Source organism: Rutilus rutilus, assembly GCF_951802725.1.
Source record: "Rutilus rutilus genome assembly, chromosome: 25".
NCBI classification, from domain to species: domain Eukaryota; kingdom Metazoa; phylum Chordata; class Actinopteri; order Cypriniformes; family Leuciscidae; genus Rutilus; species Rutilus rutilus.
Window position 1 is genome coordinate 14,868,624 of NC_140229.1, and position 22,583 is coordinate 14,891,206.

General features: G+C 38.9%; 1 protein-coding gene across 2 annotated transcripts in view; it reads left to right on the top strand.

Annotated features, from left to right (window-relative positions):
- Positions 1 to 802: 802 nt before the first annotated feature.
- Positions 803 to 22,583, top strand: part of tiam1a (TIAM Rac1 associated GEF 1a) — a 49,784-nt gene continuing 28,003 nt past the window's right edge. The window contains exons 1-5 of one of the 2 annotated variants that reach the window (XM_084400631.1): positions 803 to 1,020; positions 17,892 to 17,984; positions 19,081 to 20,014; positions 20,782 to 21,262; positions 21,951 to 22,123. In XM_084400631.1, coding sequence (XP_084256757.1) covers positions 19,091 to 20,014; positions 20,782 to 21,262; positions 21,951 to 22,123 — 1,578 coding nt within the window. In that variant the 5' untranslated portion in view covers positions 803 to 1,020; positions 17,892 to 17,984; positions 19,081 to 19,090. The remainder of the gene's footprint in view (positions 1,021 to 17,891; positions 17,985 to 19,080; positions 20,015 to 20,781; positions 21,263 to 21,950; positions 22,124 to 22,583) is intronic. The other variant, XM_084400632.1, reaches the window with a different exon arrangement.

A 22,583-nucleotide genomic window follows, 5' to 3' on the forward strand; every position in this document is an offset into this window, starting at 1 on the left:
ACCGTCAGACCCGGAGTTCGGCTGAATGGATTCTAAAACGGTAAAACTCAACTGTTTAACTCTGGGGGAGATGTAAAATGAGCTTATTTCCGAAAAAAGTGGAGTATCCCTTTAATTATGTGTTGCAAAAATTTTTTTTTGTTGAAAAAACGTTTGACTTATTTTATTTTATTATTATTTTTCTTACATAATACCACAACACAATGTTTGTTTTGTTTTCAGTGTTTGTCTTTAAAATTGTATTTTATTTTATATTTTACTCACATAAAACCACAACATAATGCATGTGTGTATGTATATATATATATATATATATATTGATAAAAATTATTGTATTATTTCATTTGATTTTACTCACATAATACCACAACATGATGCATGTATATAGTACATTTTAATGATTTTTTATTACTATACTAAACTTTTTTTTTTATATATATATATATATTAATTGCATTCCAATAAAATAAATAGTTTAAATGAAGGTTTTTTTTTACTTTATAGTAAAATAATTTAAATGTGTCACACACATATTATGCGTGTTTGTGCTTGTGTGGGACGTGTGTACACAAGTGTGTTATCTTAGGGTCTCACAGGCAAGCAATTTAAAAGGAAACGGGGTGTCTCAAAGCTTAGGGGCAAAGACCCAGGCTGCGTGCTGGCAGATACTGTTGATCCAGAGGAGGTGAAATGAGAAAGAGAAAGAGGGGGAGGTGAGAAGGAGAGGGGGAGGAGAAGCAAATGGAGGAAACGGGGAGGGTTGAGCAAATGGGTGAGAAGGAAAGCGAGAGAGAGAGTGCACACACACCCCTTGCGCTCTCAGTGGACAGACTCATCCTCACATGGTTGGAGTGAGTGTGTTGTGGAGTTCTAATAGATGAGAAACACAGAGACACGCAGGATTACGTCCAGTACTTGGAGGAGGCATTACCTGTATGAACTGAGCTAGGAGACGTTCAAATTGCCGATGTAAGGATACTTTACTGAGTAACAAAAACGGACCTAGGATTTACCTGTGAGGTATGCCACACCACCAACTATATTTCCATGCTGTTTACTGTCTTTCAGAGATGTCTTTGCAATTGGACATTAGTGTCTGTCAGTTGGACTGTCTCTGGGTCCCATGTGCCTGTGCTCGAGTGAACGGCTGACAGTGATAAATGCCACACTGCTAGGTTAATAAGATTTACTCGCCATAGAGGCTTTGAAATTCTCTCTTATGTGCCTTTGTTGGACAATCAATAAGCTGTGTGTTTAAGTGTATGTGGGGGTTTGCTTTGAGAGGTCTCTAAAACAAATGGTTCTGTGGTTGTAAAACCCTTCATCCAGACAGAAAGCCAAGGAGGAGGATCCGTCAGTGTATATTCTCTCTCTCACATGCTGCCTTTGTGTGTGCGTGTGAATTTTCTCACTGGACGGAGTAAATCTCCCTAGTTTGCTCTCTATTTTTGCTGTTCTGTCACAAATTGACTTTAGTATTAAGAAAAAAAAATGTAAGCAGAAATCTCGAGTGACAGTATGCTTTAGTTCTGAATGTATTGTACAGATCTGTCAATTTACTCAGAGATTTTGTGTGTAAGAGTCACTCTGAAATGTTTTGTAGCCTTGTCAAGTTCTGCTGTGTTACTTTATGGAAAATATGCCCCATTTAAAAGTTTTACAGTAAAACACAATAGTAGCTCCAGGATAGTTCAGTGTGTGTTTCTGTGTAGGAATGTGTTTGTGTGTGTGGTCTACAGTTCTGTGGAATTTGATTCATTGTGATGAGATGACTGAAAAAGCAGCTGAGTGGAGATTCTGAGGAAAGATACAAGAGAAAACACTTAAAAGACAGCAAAGTGAAATAAAAACAAGAGAAAAGATAATATATAGACACCTTAAATGTGTTTGAGAAAGATATAGAGACCATCAGACTTGAAAGAAAGACCTAGAAGCATTGGACCACTAACATTTATACTGGGTTGTCTGGGCTCATGGGGTCACTGTTGCGGGTCTCAGCTGTTTGCAGTCAGACAGAGATGGCACACGGGGTGCCAGATTCCTCGGTCGCCTGAGGTCTCCCAGTGGTCTAGTGTCTTTATGAATGAATTAACTTAGCGCTGTGACGCGCTGTGGAGGAACTCAGACGGACCAAACAAAGACTCCTGCATACTTCGCTCTAGGTGCAAACATAGCAAACAATGAACCACACTCTTCCTACACCATATAACTGACCTCACCCTCAGAAACAGGCTGGACAGAGACTACCTGTCTCATTTAAGAGCTCATATCTGGACTTTATCATGTGCATCTGTCTTGCTCCTGTCATGTGCTGTTTAATCTATGGATTATTAGACTCAATAAACTCACTTTAAAACGGGCTGCTATGCTATCACACAGTCAGATTGATTTCCAATTGCAGTAGCTTTGAGGTTTAGGTCAATAAGTAGCAGACAAGATTGTTCCTCAAATACTGAGTATATAAATCAAGACCCTGAAATGTAAAAACAGTACATTAACATGTAAAATACGAGAGATTCTTTGGGAATTGCAGACTATGCGGTAGTTATTCAAGTGAAATGGGGCATGTGTTCAAGCATGAGTGTGTGTCAGTATGCATGTGCTTGTATTTTAAACACTTTAATAGTCTGATAATATACTATATTTGTATAGAAGTGTGTTTGTGTGTATATATATGAAGGCTAAATAAGGCAATCATGTTGTTTTGCTTTGCTCTGTAAGTGTGTTAAGTGGAACTAAGTAACAGAATGGCTTCTCTGACCCTCAGGGCATTTCTTCCTTTTTCTACCCCACTGGAGCAGAGGGCATCAGGGTGAAATGTGGGGGGTAGAGAAGCTGTGTGTGTGTGTGTGTGTGTGTGTGTGTGTGTGTGTGTCGGGGGGGAGGAAATATGGCTTAAATGGGTCACAGCACCACCACAGCATGTTTAAAGTATACATTAACGAAGCTAATGAAAGAGATGAGGAGATAAAGAGTGAAAGGCAAGGTTTTATGTTTATTAAATTTGTTTTAACGAGAGATATAAGCTACCCCTTAAAAGTTTGGGATCAGTAACTTTTATTTAGCAAGGATGCATCAAATTGATCACAATCGACAGTAATTACATTTATAAAAGATTTATTTTTTTAAATACTGTTGTTTTGAACTTTGTTCATCAAAGAATCATGAGAAATCCATCAATATATTATGCAGCACAACTGTTCCCAAAAATGATCATAATTTAAAGAAATGTTTTTTTATCACAAATTCTGATTTCTGAAAGATCATGTGACACTGAAGACTGGAGTAATGGCTACTGGAAATTCAGTTTTGCCATCACAGGAATTAATTACATTTTAAAATATATTAAAAAAAGAAACCAGTTATTTTGACTGTAATAATATTTCACAATATTACTGTTTTTATTGTATTTTTGACAACTTTGACTAAGATTGATTGTGATTCTGTTACTGTTTCTATATTCTGGTCTTTTTATTGGTATGATTGTTTTAGATAAACAAAATAGTGACAGCTAAGAAAAGTTAAATAAATATGAATTGCAATATATTCTTGTACAGACAATGAATGAATGTGAGTATGGAGATCACAGCATTGACTGGTTTCTATAGCACCTGCATTTGAATGTTATAGGTTAGAAAGTTGTTTGGAGAGTTTTTCCAAGGTATGCTAAATAGTTTCATGCTGTTTTTTCAAGCAGCGATAAAACACACGCACAGTCATTGATTTCACTTGACAGCTTATGAATACTTAGAACCTAGAAACCCAATGACAGAATGGATGAAACAAAAACAAAAAATGCATAAAAACCTTATGGATTATATGTGACATTGTGGCCTCTGTAAACCCATCAGGAACATTCTGTGTTGTATGAGGTATTATAATCCTCATTTTAGATGTGTATGTGCGAGACCTGACAGATATTCCCCATTGTCTCCTGCTAATGTGTGTTTCTTAATGCAGCGTGTCCTCCATTCATTCAGCGTGTCCTCCTCTTTCAATATTAGCACTTGACAGTGGTTGTTTAAGCGTAGACCCCCAGGAGGAGATGAGGAGGGGGTAGTGGGGAAAAAATGAATTAAAAACATACATTTGTGGCTTTGTTAATAATGTTGGTGTGTGCGTGTGCAGCTTTTGCTATTCGTTTGGGGTTGAAATTTTATATTAAAACATTTATGTTATTACCATCTTTCCTCAGACCTTTCCCCTTTAACCTCTATTAAAGGCAGGAGAGTTTTTCCAAGTACTGTACTTTTGTTCATAAGAACATGCCTAGAGTAAGGGTGTGTGTGTCTTTCTGACATTCAAATGTCATGTTCATTCGTAATGGATGGGTCTTTTCTTCTTTAAATCCTGTAGAACCAGAAAATTTACATTTCTAACCTGAATGCAGGAAGACACACGCACACTGCACTATTTCAGAAGTCACTTTCCATGAGGAAGTGCTTACTGCAAAGCCAAAACTCAAACAAAGTGGTGGTGCACATGTGAATATGAAGTATGCGCATGTGTGTATTTAAACACTAGTAAGGTGATCTGTGTGTGAGAGGGGGCGCAGAAAGTTAACAATAGACTGTTTACATCTAAACCGATCAATCGTTAAACAATTTTAGCCTCACCATTTATCAAGTAAAATCCACAACCGATTTACCATTTAAATTTACCTTTCACTACAAAAGCCTTGATCTGACACATTTTGGATCACTTTAATCACTTTGAAGATCTTCAGACCACAAGCCTGTTGAGACAGGACACACAGCTGCAGGCAAACCACAGATTACTCGCTCATTCACTTAACGACTTTAACGAGGCGATTGACAAGAATAATGTTGAAGAAAGAGTGATGGGAGAGTAGCAAAGAGAGAGAGGGGATCGTTGGGGAATGACCACGTGAACCTTTCCATTCTGCTAAATTTGTGCGAGTCTGAGTCTCAAAGAAAAGAGACACTCGGTCCTTAAAGGCATCGATCACTTACCCTGATGTTGTTCCAAACCTGTATGACTTTATTTCTTCTGCAGAGCACAAAAGAAGATATTTTGAAAAACATTTTTGGACAAATAATGAAAGTAAATGGGATCCAAAACAACTCAAACTTTAGTGACCTTTACTTTGTTTTTTTTTAAATAATATCTTGTATATTTGTGAGTTTAATTTTATATTATTTCTAATACTATTTAAAAAAAAAAAAGATTTTTACTTGTTTTTAACTGTCTTAATTTGTCTTAAATCTGTCTTAACTTTCATTTTATTAAAAAGAATACCTGAGATTATTTTCAAAAAGTCACATTTGTCTTCCATGTAAATGATAACAACATTTTTAAGTGAACTATCCCTATAATGCTACTTGATCCAACTTGTTCCTCTATCTGTTACTAACATCCTTTCAGTCGAAGCACAAAAGAGACTCCTCTTCAGCACGGGTCATCAGGGGAGAAAAGATTGGCTCTCTCAAAATCCTCTACTGACCTGGAAAAGATCTGATCTCGGGCTGAAAGGAGCGACTGCTGTTGCATGCTGGTCTATTTTACTCTCTAAATTAGCTTTTTTTTTAAGTAGAGATTTGAGTGTCTTCCTTCTTGCCTTGTGGCATGCGGGTGCAGGTTTTGTTGAGCTCCTTCCGCTTCTTTGGCACAGAGGAGAGGTTGTGTGGATAAAAGCAGCCTCTTGCTTTCAACAAAAGCTTTTTCTGTGGTTCCAGCACCATGCAGCATTAATGCACAGGCTGTGAAGCTTCAACATGGTTTTTACATACAGCCGGGTCAGAGGATTGCAGTAATATAAAGTCACACAAACTTAGTGCCTGAGGGGCACCATGGTCCTATTTGAAAAACATTTGACTCTTTATAGTGAATGCACATATTCTTTTTGTAAGCTTGCTGGTGAAAGACCTCCAGGCAGGGTAACATTAAAAAGATCACAGATGTAATCTCAGAATCCTGGCTTGTGTATTTATATTTAACTGCACTAGAACTAGTAGTGTGTATAATCTGTGGCATTTAGTGCTATAGTTATGATTGTTCATTTTATTTTTTAAAGTAGCCATATTCTACTGTAGAATTGAATTTGTTTTTCCCCATGCGATTCACTTATAATGTTAGTCAAGGTTGTTGACCAAAAGGCAAGTTGCTGTTATTTCTATAGCACATTTAAAAACAACAAATGTTTGCTAAAGTGCTGTACATATTTTTATTTTGTAGTGCACATTCGCAAACATTTGTTGTTCGTCACTTGCGGGGTACCTCAAGGCTCTGTTCTGGGCCTTTTTTGTTTTCTTTATATATGTTGCTTTGAGAGCATATGTTGTTTAGAAATTTGTCTGTTTGTGAAGAATTCGTTAAACAATACTTAGCTGATGTATTAACATTTATATTTTCTCATCCTAAGCTTTTGTATGGGTTCAGAAGACCACTTTTATGATACTTTTATCGTTTTTTATTTGCTGTATTTTTTATTTTTTTACAGCCTCAGATTTATCAGATGGGATTTGTTCATTTGTTTTCTTTATATATGTTCCTTTGAGAGCATCTGTTGTTTAGAAACATAACATTGCATACTATACAATACCTCGCTCCTAAACAATCTCCTATACAATCTAAACAATCTAGTTCCTGCAAAAAAAAAAACAAGTCTTACAATCTCTGTTTGACTGCCTTTAAATCATTAAAAGTTCAATGGATGAAAAGATGTTTCAGTTTTTGCCATCTTGGCTTTATACTGAATGGATGTTTGTAAATGTGGGCAGTCATATGTTAATGTGCTCATATATAGGCGTGACATCAAAACTATGGCAATATCTACATTTTGTAGATTAGTTTCCACAAATGGTTTTGTTGACTGGGAAGGGAACTTTGAGTTTTTAAACGTCACATACAGATGTCCTTTTGATGTATATGAAATGCTTAACTGCTAATGCTAATCATGAATTGCATGATTTTGGCAGAATGAGCAGCTTTCTCATTAGCAGTCTGGTAAAGTGTGTTCACTGCTGACGCACTTTGATGAGACACCTTCTGTGGGACATAACAGCTTGCTGAGGGGGAGAAAGAGAGAACTACAGTGTATATGGTTGGGTGTGTGAGTGTGAGTGTTTTTTGGCCATGCACTGGCGGTGTGTGTGAGATGGAGGTGGTTTTTAAAAGACAGGTTGGTCAGCAGTAACTCACTCACTAAATAGTGTCTGGCACTGATGTAGTAATGGGGTATTGATTTGTAGTGGATTGGCCGATGGCATATGTGTGCTTTAGAAACAGCTCTATTGTGTTTCTCTGGTAAAAGGCTGGGTGTCACTAGCACACACACACACACACACACACACACACAAAATACCATGATGAAGAGATAAGATTCATTGCCTTTCCACCGTAAAGAAATCATCCAGAACTGAGGTAAATCTAGTGTTGCTTCTTCACCCATAACCACAAACCAGCCTAAGTGGTTCATGGAGCGTATGGACACTTGTTGTTCCACTTCTTGTAAAAGTCATATAAGATATATAAGCAATGGACAATTATTAACAATTTTACTTGATTTTATGTTTTATTTTATCTCTCTATTTTATTTTATTTTATTATCTTTTTATTTTATCCCTCCTTACAAAATCGTATTTATCCTCGTTGATTTTGTTTTGTTTTGTCAGATCTCTCTTGTCTTTATCCAGCATTAGCCTGAAATTAGCCTTAAAATGAAAGAGATACATGAAACCTTCCTAAATGAAAAAAATGAATGCTATTCTTCTCAAGAGCTTTCTGTCTGTCTTTGCTTTTGTACCTTTTCTGTCTCTCTGTTGTTTGCGTGTGACATTCCTGCCCTTTCAGGGCCCAAGTCTTTCAACTCCCTACCCTTTTTTTTCTCTTCTTTCGTTTCTTAAAGGAGCACATTGTTTGTGAGGTTCTGCTTGTTGACGCAGGTGCAAAAAAAGAAGCAAGAGAGTCAAAGAATGAGAGAATGACGGAATCCCGGCACTCACGATTACCCCTCCTTCACAAATGAAGTCTCTTAGACCTTAAAAGATGGCTTTAGGCCTTATGAACACACTCATTTCCTCTCTCTCTAGACCTGTCAGGGCTTGTAGGTTGTTCTCATCAGCTGTAGAAGTTTCTGTCCGTTGGTCTCAGGTGTGCTGAGGAAGGGCTGTAGCACCGGTGTGGCTTTCAGTGCCTTCCTCCACCCCTCTTTTCTTTTCCATTGGGGCTTCCTGCCAGATGAGAAGAGCCGTGGGCTCCGAGCCAAAGCCTAATCCTACCTCTCATTCACTGTCAGCAGCAGGAATCCCAGAGCTATACGTGTGCTCGTTCTGGATGTGTGAACTGTCAGCATTAGTGGCCATTCTCTCTACAACACTCAACACAAGCTGCCCATGTGTGCGTTGAGAGTTTGTTCAGCCTGAGCTTGCCACAGTGCTGTGGACAAGACATAAGAAAGTCTTTTCACTCTGAAATATGACTTCAGTGTCTTGGATTTGCGGTCAGTGAATGGCTTGGCATGTTGTACTGTGGTGCTCATACGGAAAACGTAGGTTTGAATCTGGCCCTCAACATTGTCTCTATAATGAAACGCATCAAAGACAAGCACTTTTTTTGTCACAGTCTCCATCTCAGATCCATTTAGTTGTTTGTTGTCCAAAAAAAGATTTTTACAAACCAAATCTGATGATTAAAACTGCAGTTTTTATATATGGCAATGAATCAATATAACAATTTAATTTAATTTATTTTATATTTTTTTTTTTTTTTCAAAATGAACCTATATTTTATAATTGTGTTATTTGAATGTTTTAATTTCAGAAGATTTTTTTAACTTATTAACCTTATTTTTTTATCATGTTGCAATGAGAATTGCATTTATTTGAGACATGCGCTTCAGTTTGAACGATCAGATCTCAAGTAGTTGGTTTTTTGGTCAATCAGGACATGACGTGTATGTAACATCACACATAAGTGTCTACAGCTGTTTCTGAATCCACTGTTTTCACTCCCTCTTTCCTCAAATACTGATTGACTTGCACAGCACATGTATGGAAATGCCTTCGATGTTTATGTTGCCTCATGAATACTTGCAGTGTAAAGATCAGATTAGGCGAGCACATTTGAAATTGGATGCTGTTTCCAGGATGACCTCAACACAAGTTTTTAAAGTTGTCTCTTTCTTTTTTTGTTATAGCTTTGTATGAGAGAAGAGCAGCATCCAGACATATTCATCCGAAATCATCCTTTTGTCTCTTGCCCTCCCCATTTCTCTCTCCCTCTCTCTTTCGCCCCAGACTGGCACTCTTTGTTCAAGCGTGTCATTGGAAGTGTGTAAATCGTGAGCCCCTCAGCCAAACATTTTCCCCTCTGATCAGTGAGAGGACCCATCTGCAGTCCTCCTCCTCCTCCTCTTCTCTTCCTGCATGTCATCACTCCATTTTCCCCAGACAGAGGACACAAATTAGCCCCATTTACACTCCATTTCCCCCAACTTCACTGCCTCTAACCTGATAATGACTGGTGCATCTAGATGAATTAGGATGATGGCGATGATTTGTGTGTGGGTGTGTAACATCAAGATAGACATGGGTCTCTGCAATGATGATGAATCTGATGAACACACACCTGAAAAAAATAAAGCAATAAGCTATGAGAGGCCTTGCGTTACAGTGATTTCACCACGGGTAAGAGGTGGTCTTAAGCTTGATGTGAAGTATAGAGGTAAAACCACTGTAACACATGGTCTCAAGGGCTTATTGCTTTGTATGAAATGGCATCAATAGCAAAATGATTAAAAAAAAACACGTTCCCCTAATAGTTATATTTATTATTACTGCTTACCGCTGCCAAAACCATAGCAACTTAATTAATTAAAAAATAATATAGAATGTGTCGTCACAGGTGTGTATTTATTTGCATATAACAATGCCTTTAAATGTGGCTCATCCAATCAGAATTTAGTAAATAAGTCATTATTTTTCCATATATATTTCCCTTAAATAATAGACGGTAACCGAATAGAATACAATACAAAGAAAAGAAAAGAAATGTAAAATGGTTGTCATTAATCTCGGCATTTTTGCTTGAATGCTTTACTAATGCACTATCAACACAACTACAGATTAGAATTGTGGATGAAATATAAAAGAGGAGAATAGAATAATAAAATGTTTGTCAGGAATATCTCAAAGTTTTGCACGTGACTTTTTTTTAACAAAGGAACTATCAAAAAAAGCACGGATCAGAGAGATGAACGTGACTTCAGACACTGAGAGAAAGCGTTTTGGTCCTCTGCAGTCTAGATGTGCTCCCCACAGCCAGGCACAGTTGGCTTTACTGGCGTAATAATGGAACAGCAGATTTCGGCTGCCCCTCCGAGAGGTTTAAATGGGAAAGCCTTTTGAAGAGCATACAGTATGGCCATTGCGCTGCTTAGAGGGGTTAGTTTGAGACATGTTAGGCTCTCGGCGGGACTAGTCCTGATCCAACTTCATCCTCAGGTCAGCAGCCTTCTGAAATAGAGAGATTTGAATGGTCCCCCCAAGGATTTTGAGCAAAAAAATCAAACACAAATCTACTATTATTTGATGTCAACCTGTGGTTGTAGATTTCTGTATGCATGGCATGATGGGATTAGAGTGTAACTTCAAGCTTTGTTCGATCCCTGAACCATTTTTTCATACAGACTTTGATGTCAAACATCTAAAAACACATGAAATCTGTGAAATTTGTGCACACCTCTCTGATGTGATAAAGACTGCCATAAGTTCTAGTGTAAAATCACCCTTAATTTTGGCTTCATTTATCTAACAGATTACCATGGGATGTCACCCTGGTGTATTATCAATCTCTCCTTTTTGTTCTTTCGTCATCACTCTATCATTAACACGTCTGCAGAGGCTTAGATAACACGGCTTTCCAGGTCATGGTGCGTTATTGAACAAAAGAGAGGAAACTGGTCTGGTGGTCCCAGAGGAAGTAGCCACAATTCTTCTCCACTTTGACCGGTGGCAAACAGACTGCCAATAAAGTCGCATTATAGATTAAAAGCTATGAACAAATTGGCTTTTTTATAGCATTTTTAGCACTAGCACTACTCACTACGGGATGTTAAGTGTGAAAAATGAATCACACTTTTAGTTTGGCCGTATTTGTTCATGTGCTAATAAAAAAAGCGACTGAATACGAACATAAATGATGATGATAACGCCACACTAGAAACCAAGACAGGCTATCTCGGGTCGATGGGGGGTCAGACACACCGGTGGTTTGAGTTTAAAGCATCATCCACTCATTACTGGCTCATTGAGCTCTGCCGAACGCAGGCACGGTCAGGAGCCCGGAGACATGAGGGAGGAGTCCTGTCACTTCATTTGGATTAATGGACAGTTAATATCTCCTGTCCTTTGAAGACCTTCAGAACTAGTCTTAAGGAAATGGTCACCCATGCTGTCAGGCTGTGTATATGATAGGACTTCCTTTTGTCTTTGTTTTTGTAGTTTGACATGAATGATTGAGCTATTGTAGTTTAAGTATGAGATGGGTGCTTAAAATGAGAAAAAAAGGTTTATTTTGGCTGGGCTTTGTGACACTGTTATGGATAGGACAGAGGTGACAGGAAAGAATGAGGAGCGGAGGGGGGATGGGATCGGGAAATGACCCCTGCTGGACTCAGGCTGGCCATAAGACATGCTTTTAGAATTTAGGTATTTTTATCAGTGTAAACTTTTCAGTTTTGTTTAGATTTGTTATGTTTATATTATATTATATTACTCTACTAATAAGTAAAATATCGATATACTTTATTACCAGTAAACATATATTACCAGTATTTGTTAATCAACATTATTTTCCTGTTAATGAAATGGACCCTTGCGAGTCTTTTCATGTTGCATAATAAACTAAACTAAGCTAAAATAAAATAAAAAAATAAATAAAGATGAGAATAGATTAAAATACAATTGAATATCTCAACAATTTTGCTTGAAAGATTTGCATGTGACTTTTTTTTACTGAGGCACTATCACATAACTTCACATGACATGATTTGACTACTTTTTACAAATTTGTGATATAATGCCTCAATAAACTCATAATTACTGCTTATTAATAGTTAGTAAGGTAGTTATTAAGGTTTTGGGTATAGGATTAAGGGATGTAGAATATGGTCATGCAGAATAAGGCATTAATATGTGCTTTATAAGTACTAATAAACAGCCAATATCCTAATAATATGCATGCTAATAGTGAGAATTGGACCGAAAGTGTCCAGTAAAACTTTAGATAAACATTATCAAAACATGTTAATATATATATTTTTTCATGTCTATGTAATATACCCTGGTCAGTATTTTCATGTTCCATTGATGTGAGTCTTTCTAGCTGCTTGTTTTTCTACCTCCTTCCTTGGAAAAGATGATGTTAATCTTCCCATCCTGGTGTGCGTAACGTTTTCATGCAGTGATCCATCATACGAGTAACAAAAACATGTGAAGACTTCAGTACCTGTGGTGATAAGCTTCTTATAAAGTCTCCTCTTTAAACTCTTAACCTCTCTCGCTGTCGGTCTCTCTCTTGTTCTCTGTCAACTCCCTCTTATTTTCCATTATTCCCGAGGGCGTTTCATTACAGCTTTCAAGTCCCTCTCATCTCAAGCTAAGTTGGTCATTCCTGGTCGGGAATCCATGGAAGAATGTGAGAAATGGGGAGATTCGCCTGTGGGCAGGGTGGGTTTCAGTGGGTTCAGGGCTTAGGGTATTGTTAAAAGGGACATGCACCAATTAGCAATGAATGTAGATGGACTATTAAAGGGATCTTAAATTAGTTTCACAGGCACAAGAAAAAGGTCAACACTGTTACAGTGGGAATGGATTTATAGAGCTGACACACTCGATTAGATTTTTACCATCAGCACTGTTTGGAAAATGACCTGCTGTGTTTTCACCTCAAGTTCAGTTCAGCACTTTTTTTAGTAAAATATCTCTTAGGTGTGTTGACTAAGCAGAATTACACTTGTTATGAAGGGAAAAAAGAGCAGAGAGGAAGAGAGAGGATGTTTTTCCTTTGTTCAAACAAGGTGGTTGATGAATAAAAGAGAAAGAGTAAAAGAAGTGAGCCTATAGATCACACCAAACAAAAGGAAATGAAAAAAAAATTGTCAGGGCAGAGAGAGAGAGAGAGAGAGAGAGAGAGAACTTGAGGGAGGGAGCCATTATTATCTGATACCTGAGAAGTTTTTTTTGTGTGTGTGTGTGTGTGTGTGTGTGTGTGTGTGTGTGTGTGTGTGTGTGTGTGTGTGTGTGTGTGTGTGTGTGTGTGTGGTGTGGGGGTTGGTTGGCTGTTGGAGGGAAGTGTGTCTGGATGGGGACTGTTAAAAGTGTAAAACATTTGGTGGCCGTTGTGGCAGGAAGTTCAACAAACAAGTTGTTTTCTTTTCTATTGCAAGTCAGTCTGAAGAGACAGTGAATGTAAATATCAACAGAAACCAATTCATTATTATGAACGTGACATTGTATACTGTTTTGTTTTTGACTCTACTCATGATTCCATGACAACATTGAAAACTTTCCAGATTTCTGCAGAATTCAAGTGTTCCATAATGAATCATCATTTTCTGATAATCACGTACTTTTGCTATTAATAGTATCAACTAGGACTGGGTGAAACAAAAAAACATTACTTCAGTCTTCAATGTCACATGATCCTTCAGAACTCATTCTAATATTTGATTTGGTTATCAAGTAACATTTATTTGTATTATCAATGTAATAAAGATGTGCTGCTTAATATATTTGTGATGAATAAAAACATCCACATCAATCAAAACTTTTGATCAATTTAATGTAAAAAGATCAAGATCAAAACCCAATCTTTTTTATTAGCATTATTATTATTGAATTTATACTCATAATATGCAGAATGGCTCACAGAGAGTTCAGTGTACAGTTTTGAGTGCTAACTCAAGCAAACTGACTTTTGATCTGATTCTTTGAAGCGGATAATTCCAGACTTCCAAAAAAAGCTATGAATTTCTGGGCACAAAACTGCATGATCTTTAGGAATCTAATGTCCAAATAACATGTTACAGCATTTTTCACGAAACTGTTTTATTTTTATATCATTAATAGAAAATGATATTGTATATATTGTAAACATTTGATGCTATATGGCTCAGCAAGTGATCTGTCAGCAGAGACAGACAAAGACAGTGTGGGCAGTGATTATTCTTGTCTTTGTCTGCGCTCTCTCAATTATACTAACAAGAGTAGATTGTGCACATGCAAAATTATAGATTCCATCTGACTAAACAATGGAGCATTTCTAACCCAGTCTCTCCTGTGCTCACTCTCTCTGTCTGGGTGTGCAGTTAAAAGCCCCGTAGTCTTCCTCAACTCAGTGAAGCAGTGCTGGGCTTTGGGGAGATTTTAAACCTTGCTCTTTGCCTCAGGCCTTAAAGACAAGCCGCAGAAACAAAAAGACTGTGTATTGGACTAAAGGGAGCAGGTTTAGGGAACGAGAATAATGCATTTGTGTTTTGCTTCCCCCTCACTTACAGCAGTCATCACTCATCGCTTTTCTTTGTCTACTGAACATCTATCTTCTCTTCCATCATAAATGACTAATATGAGCATCCCAGTGCTTTTTTATATTTCTATTATAATATCTGATTGAGTTAAGTTTGCAGACTTATCAGAGTCTATTTGCGGGTGCAATTTCGCAGTATTCTCAAGCAGGCCTGTCTGTGCTTTATAATGTGATAAATGGAGACATTTCAGATGATTATACTTCAGTAATGATATGTTCGCTCCACTTTTTAATTTAGTATCGAAGAGCATTATTCGTTTCACGCCCCCTGTATCCGTTTGCTCAGTTTTGAGAGAGCTAAGTAAAGTGAAGTTACTGAGCGCTACAGAGGTTTACTAGCCACTCTTAACTCTATATTCCTTATGAAGAATGTGCTACCTGTAGGGATGTGTTAATGTGAACTAGCTGGAGGAAGCTAAAGAAAGCAAAGCTGTGATATCTTGCTTTTTAACACTCGACTCGTGCTGGTGATATATTCCACAGCCGCTCTTTTTGCTCAAACAAAAGATTATCTCAGAGAGGGAACGGGATGTTCAGTAGAGTCAGTCCGTTTCATTATTCCATTACAATGCACACCCTCCTCACGGCCAAACATTGGCTTTATTCTGCAGATGGGACGGGGGGGGGGGAGAAAACATTCATCAGAGAGGGGGGACGGGAAAGAAAGAAAGGATGACATAAAGAAATGTGACATATGAAAAGAGGAAAGACAATATGTGATGTTAAAGACAAAGTAGGAAAGAAAAAATACTAACAGGTTGATAGATAGATAGACAGACAGACAAAAAAGAGAATAAGCAGTGTGGAGGCTGAGGTAAGATCGGAGTGTGTGTGTGTGTGTGTGTGTGTGCTGGATGTGTGTGTGGTTTAATAACGGAGCTCAGGCTAGCACATCCTTCACAGTGAGGGAAGTGAAGTGGAGGAGGTGTCCTCCTAAGTGCCTGTGATTAAACATTCACAGTGAGGCTATACAAGGCTCAGCAGGCTATTCCACCACCACACACCCTTCCTCCATCCTCTCCACCTGCTTCTACCCTGCAGGAGACGTCCTGCTTCAAGATGACAAAAACACATTCACAAACAACAAGAATATATATATATGAGCGTCATAACTCAAAGTTTTACATATAGCGATCAACATTTCGCATTTGTGTTAGCTTGGGGTCTGTTGTCGTCATGCTGAGATTTATCACACATTATTATTACTGAATCTGAGTATCATGTAGGTGAGAAGTAGGAGGGAAGGAGAGAGTGGGCAGAAGGTCACTCGGTTCATTCGCTGACTCACGTTTGCCGCTCTTCTCAGCGGGATCACAGTTTCTCTCATCGATTTTCGCTAACCTTTTGGTTATGACTGCAATGACATTTTAACTGTAGATCCCCGCTGAGATATTCCATCTGGAGCATGTTTTCGAAGCAGAAGATTTGATATTTAATGTGATCGGATCAGATGGTAACAGATCTGTGTTTGATTAGCACACATATGCTTATATACCGTCACAGCTAAGGGAAACACAGTGGAAAGTCCCTTTAAGGCTAGTTGGCGTCCATCTTGAGCAGCTATTTCCAGTCATTTACATACAGCTTATTTTCTCGAAAGACTGCAGTATACAAAAAAAGTTAGCTAATAGTGCATTCATGTAAGAAAGATTGTATTTATGAGTTGAACACACATGAGAACCACCACAATGTCCTAATTACAAGTCGGAAAACACAATGGATGCATCTATAGTTGATAATGTAAATATGTTGAAAAGTATGAAATTACTATTTTAACAACAAAACCAGTTAAGTTGTTAGTATTGTACAATTACAATAGAATATATAACAATTCTATTTAAAGCACCTTCATACATTATAGAAACGTAAAAAGGAAAAACATGCACATTCTTTGCATTGTCATCTTGCACTGACAAAAGTGACTTGAATTATGACTTGACCTAGTAATTATGAATTCCCAATAACATGAAATGGGAACTCAAAATATCTATTGCAAAACATCTATAGTGGGTAATCAGAAATCGGAATACTACTAGAGATGCTTTTTTCACATCAGAGTTTGGTCCTCTATTACCCCACACCCCCCAGTTAACTTCATATTTGAATTGCTGATATGAAAGCCTAAATATCTTGTGGAGGATGAATCTAATGGTAGTAGTATGAAGGAGGGGACATGGACAGGAAGGAGGAGCAGAGATATAGAGGGGGAGGGCAGAGCTGCAAAAAAAGTGAAATGCAGTGAAAAATGGGGTCAACTCTAGTTTATGTAAGTCTACAGCAAGGTTGAGTAGATTTACTGCAGTGCAGAGTTTTTCTATCACTTCTCTGATGTACACGAACAAACACATTCACCAGACTGTCGTCCTGAGTTTAGAGTGTGTCATATGGGTCTCTATCTCTCACTTTATTGGCCTTAAAGTCTTGTTGACCCTTACTGTCGAAGCTGGACATAATCCAGAGAAATACACACTGACCTCAACAAACACATTCACACACACGCTTCTGTTACGCACACTGTTTGTATCACAAACCCTCTGGCAGCGAGAAACTACACAGGCACACAAGACACTACATTTTTACAGTAAAAACTAGATTTGTGTGGTCCTTACCAATGTAAACTCGCCAGCACAATACTAGGGTGTTTTGGTTGGCTGCTAAGGTGATCTACACGGGGTTGCTATTTTCAAGAGCCCATCCCAAGTCTCAATGATATTCTGGTTTCTAGATATGGCTTGAGTACCTCCTATATAAGTTTAAATGGATCCAATACGCAAATTTAGCTTTTTATCTTTTCTTTATCCTCTTCCTCTATTTCTATCCCCTGGTTACTGGAGCAGTGACCGTGTCATTCTGAAGCTAATCCATAAAATGCAGCGTGTAGTCTGAACCTTCTCATATTGAATCTTCTAATATTTATACCTGCTGCAGTATGGAGATGAGGCTTTCTCTCTGCTCTTTTCTCTGGATTAGTAGAAATTGGGTCAGATTGGCATTGAAGAACATATAACTGGGTTCAGCTTTAAGACTACTGCTGGGTAGCCTTGATCTTCTGACGTAATTACTGTATTGTTGGCTTCTTAAGGAACTGAGACGAATCAGAAAATTACTTCCTCTTGTGCAGCAGGGAAGGAGTGTGAAAATTGTTGTATAAGTGTTGTGTGTGCTTTTGTGACCGCACCTTCGAACAGGTGTGCTGTCATGTTCTCATATGTGTCTTGAAATCCACCCAAACCCAAAAACTCCTAGACGTCTTATTTATGCACAGCAATCCAAGCTATCCTTGTGTCTGAACTTAATCTTCCTCTGTTCCTTTGTTTAAAATGTGTGATATATTTCTTTTTCAGGGAAAACTGCTGTTGGGCTGATCAGGACCATGAGGTCAATAAATAAGAGCATTGCCGTCTGGAAATGCATCTGATCCACTGTTTCTGCCTCAGGTACTGTTGCTTATCTTATATGATGTCATGTGCTAAGACAATAGAATTGTGTTTTTTAGGCAGCTCAAAACCAATAAGCTGCCTTGCTGCCAATTGCAGCAATTAAGTTCAACAAAGTTTGCTATTAGCATGTAAATTGCATAAAAACAGACTCAAATATCGGGTAAAACGTTCCATTTTATTTACTTTCCGAAGTATAAACTGAATAAAATAATTAAACATGTAGGTTTATAATTAACATTTCTTCCGCCTAGCCCAGTGTCTTGAATTTAGTTTTTCCCAAAGCTTGTCACAATGGGAATTGGAATGGGAACATTATGGAACTGGCTATAATTGCTTGTGCAAACTAGGTATCACAAGCAATTATGAGGCAGCGTTATTATCTTACCTTCTGGGATAGCCTTCATGTTGGGAGTGTGTCTATGATGCCTTAAAATGCTGCTTCTATAAGTTTTTGAACGGAATAAATATCTCTCATGATTATTCTGTGATTCCATAAAAAAGCCTTAAATGGTACAAAATGGATTCTTATAACTAATTCCTTTTTCTTCTTAGAACTAATTTATCTGAATTTTACCCTAATTGAACCGTTCCAACAATTTCAAGAGGTTATAACTGAGAAACACATAGTGTGAACTCTCTAATGGAGGTAATTTAAAAAAATTCACTGATGTTCTCATCACGGGGGGTTGAGAGGTTTCACATCCCACTCCTTCGCTCACTCTCTTGTGTCTTTGTGTGCGTCAGAGATATTTCTGGTGTTAGACTCTGATCACATGCAATTCAGCTCTCACTTTTAGAGATGGTATTTAGAGACTGAATTTCTGTTCTGTAGGTACATCCTCTTTCATTCTGTTGCTTTCTCTTTCTGCACTGTAATAATTCTTTACATAGGAGTTGGATCTAGCAGTTATGCTGCGTTAGAGCTGGAGTGACTCTTTCATGGTCTCTAGATAGCATCTTAAGAAGAATGTGATGTTTGCTGGTCTTTGAAATGTCATACAGGCATATACAGACATCTTGCTAGTGTTTGGTGGGTCTTAACTTCATCCGTAGGTAGCTGTCCTATATCTAACCCATGTTGTGTCTTTCACAGACGTTAAACCATGGGAAATGTGGAGAGCCAAAATGGAGGCCACGCCTACTACAGTGAGGGGCAGGGCCACCTCTCACGAAAGCACATGACCCGATCACTTCGCATCTCTAACAAGCAGTCTCGACGATCGCGTCATGCCTCAACCAGCAAGGCTGAACACCGCAACTCTGAGACCAGCACAAAATCTAGCAGCACTCCTTCCATCCCACAGTCCTTAAGTGAAAATGGCCTGGAACCCTTCAATGAGACAGATGCTTTGGAGGGCTATGGGGGCACCATTTGGGTGGACCGGATGGCCATGAACTTGCGGCCGATGTCCTTCCACGACAACTTGGCGGATCCCACCATCACGCCTGGCTCCGAAGACGGAGTTGAGATGGACACAGTGGTGGCAGACGGTTGTGATGATGATGATGGACTTTTCACAGGTGAGGACACATACCTGCAGAGGACCAGAGACGGTCCTCGGGAAGGTGGCAGCTTCAAGAAGAAGCGCTCCAAATCTGCAGACATGTGGAGAGAGGATTCCATGGAGTTCTCCCTGTCGGATCTAAGCCAAGAGCATCTGACAAGCACAGAGGAGATTATAGGGACAAATGAGGATGAGGACAAAAGCTTTGCCAACCGTGGAGGACGGCGTCTCACCTCCAGCCCACAGACTCTCGAGTCTCACTCAGGAGAAAGAGCCAACTCTTTAGATGAACTTTGCACACCTCTTCGTGGCTCCCACCATCTCTATAATGGTCACAATCCCGAGAGGACGGAGGGAGGCGGAATGAACGGCGAGATCTTGTCTCCTGCGGAGGAGGAAGGGAACGGATATGGAGCGTACACTCTTCCTTGTCGTCGTTCTCACTGCCTGTCTGAAGGACTGTCCAATCATCAGGCTACCATCTGCTCACGTATGCAGGGACGGCGTGCGCAAACAACACATGTAAGTTATTCCTCTGACAAATGGTTTTTCACATCCTCTCAAAATAAAGACTGTTATGAATCATGTGCACTTTGCATTCTTCCAAACCTGCCAAATAGTGTCGTCCATTTATTTAGAACCTTGTTGCTAAAGTGCAACAACCAAGAACTGGATAAAGAGCTTATTGGATTCTCTGAGGACATTTTTTATTTAATTTTTAGGTCTAGTAAAATGTTAAAGATAAAAACACTCCAGGATCTTTAAAATCAAATTCTGATTTTGACTCTCATATTTGATGTGATCTGAACTGTCTTTGCTTGTCAAAGAGCTTCCAATTTTGAAAGGTCTCAGGGGACACTTCAAACACAACTTTCATGTTCAAGCCTGTGGCAGCTACTTTGGACAAAAGTGGTTTTGAAACTTTTGAAAATTTCCCATAATCTACCTGTGAGGAACTGCAGTGTTTCTGTGTTGGCAAAGGGAAGCTGCCCCTTCTCCTTAGAATGTCTTTCTCTTTCTGTTCCTCTTTCATGCACTGGTAAACAAGTTGAGAACAAGTACAGATTAGTCTCTTCCTTTGTGTCTGTCAAAATAGGAAAGAAAGAAGAGCCGTTCATCAGCTCAATGGAAGTTAGTTTCCTTTAAAAAATTTCTGAATTGTCAAACTATTATTTGGGGTGAAGGAGTTCTGAGAAGGAATTCTTGTTTGGAGGATGTCCCATATGAAGTGCTGTCACTATAGAGGGAGTGTCATCTTTTATCTGCATTAACCTGGTCTGTGTGTGTAGGATATCACAGCTTGTGAGGGCAGCGAGTATGGAGACAGTGGTATTGACGGTGGTGCAGCTGAGGTCGAGCACTCCTCGCGCCGTTGCAAGGCCATGTCTGCGTCCTTCTCCGTCTACTCCACTGCTAGCGGAAGCATCTTCGCGGGAAGCGACAGTGGCAGTAGCAGCGGAGGTGGAGGAGACCGTGAACGTCAAGCTGGTGGAGATCAAGGCGTGTACGAGAACTTCCGTCACGAGCTGGACTTGAACTCCAGACAGACGCGGGAATGCCTCGAGGAAGCCAGTTCGGCTGCCAGCGATGAAAGGAGCAGTGGAACGCTAAGCTCCGTTTACCCCTCAGACATTCTACTTAGCACGGTGCAGGGCACTGTGCGGAAGGCCGGCATACTGGCTGTAAAGAACTTCTTAGTGCACAAAAAGAATAAGAGGGTGGAGTCAGCAGCAAAAAGGAAGTGGAAGCAGTACTGGGTGTCACTCAAAGGTGAGATACAAGCTATGTTTAGAATAGCATATTGCTCTTACTATTTCTGCAGTATATTGTGTGTATACTGTGCAGTGTACACCTGGACACTTTGATTAAATGTACAGTATACAACAGAGCGCACTTCACTGGGTATTCTGTCCCACAGTACAAATCGTTCTACTTGATCTTTTGTTTTTAAACTCGTTGACCCTGCTTCAGTTATTAAATATCATGCACTTGCTATTTCACATCGGGCTTATTACACCAAACCCTAATACATTTATTTTCTAACTCTGAGCTTTTGATTCTTGCTGTTTGATGTGTGTACCTTTGCCATGACTTTTCAATAACAGTCTAACTTAATGCTCAGAGACAATTCTTTCAGCAGTTGCTATTGTAAAGAAACACAAAATAGTATACTAGACATTACTGGTCTTCCTTTGTGTCAGAGCCATAATCAAGTTATCTAAAGAGTTTTCTACAAACCTTTTGCCATCTATTAAATCTAATGCAGCTCGTCCCATACGCTTCAAATATATTTATCACCAACAAAATCCTTTACACAGCGGTTCATCTTCTTATGACAATTGTGGGGAGCAAATAATCACCCCAGTTCTGCTTCATGTAGATGAATCAAGATCCTGAAACTTGTATTACATTTCCAGTTACATATTTTCTGATCTTCCTTCTCAACTTATTCTCCCAGGATGCACTCTGTTTTTCTACGAAACGGATGGACGTTCAGGGATTGACCACAACAGCATCCACAAACATGCAGTCTGGGTGGAGAACAGCATTGTCCAGGCTGTACCAGAACATCCCAAGAAAGACTTTGTGTTTTGTCTGAGCAATGCACTGGGAGACGCCTTTCTCTTCCAGGTAAGTCTGGAAAAATCTCAAAAGACTAATATAAATGGGATTCCAGTTACTTTTAAAATCTTGAATTTTTCAGGGTAGCATTTGAAACCCTTGGCGAGGTTTCTGTCCATACATTTATGACGACCTGTATCCAGTTGATATAGAATTGTCCGACTTCAATACACATGGTCCACTGTTTCGTTCAAAACTGCTGAATGATATTTCTACATTTCTGTGGGTCTCAGTGGCATTTTATTCTGTGACATGTGACAGCATCCTACTTACCATGTGACATTCTTAAAGGTTAAGTAGTCAGACTTGACAGTCAAATCTATGTGACTGTCATTTAGTTATTAAAGGGATATTTCACCGCTGGAAAGATGAATGTGTATTTAAATTGGGTCATTTATGTAGTAGAAATGTGAAATTATTTTAGAAGTTGGTGCCTTCTAGACTGAGAAAAGCCAGAAAATGTATTTTT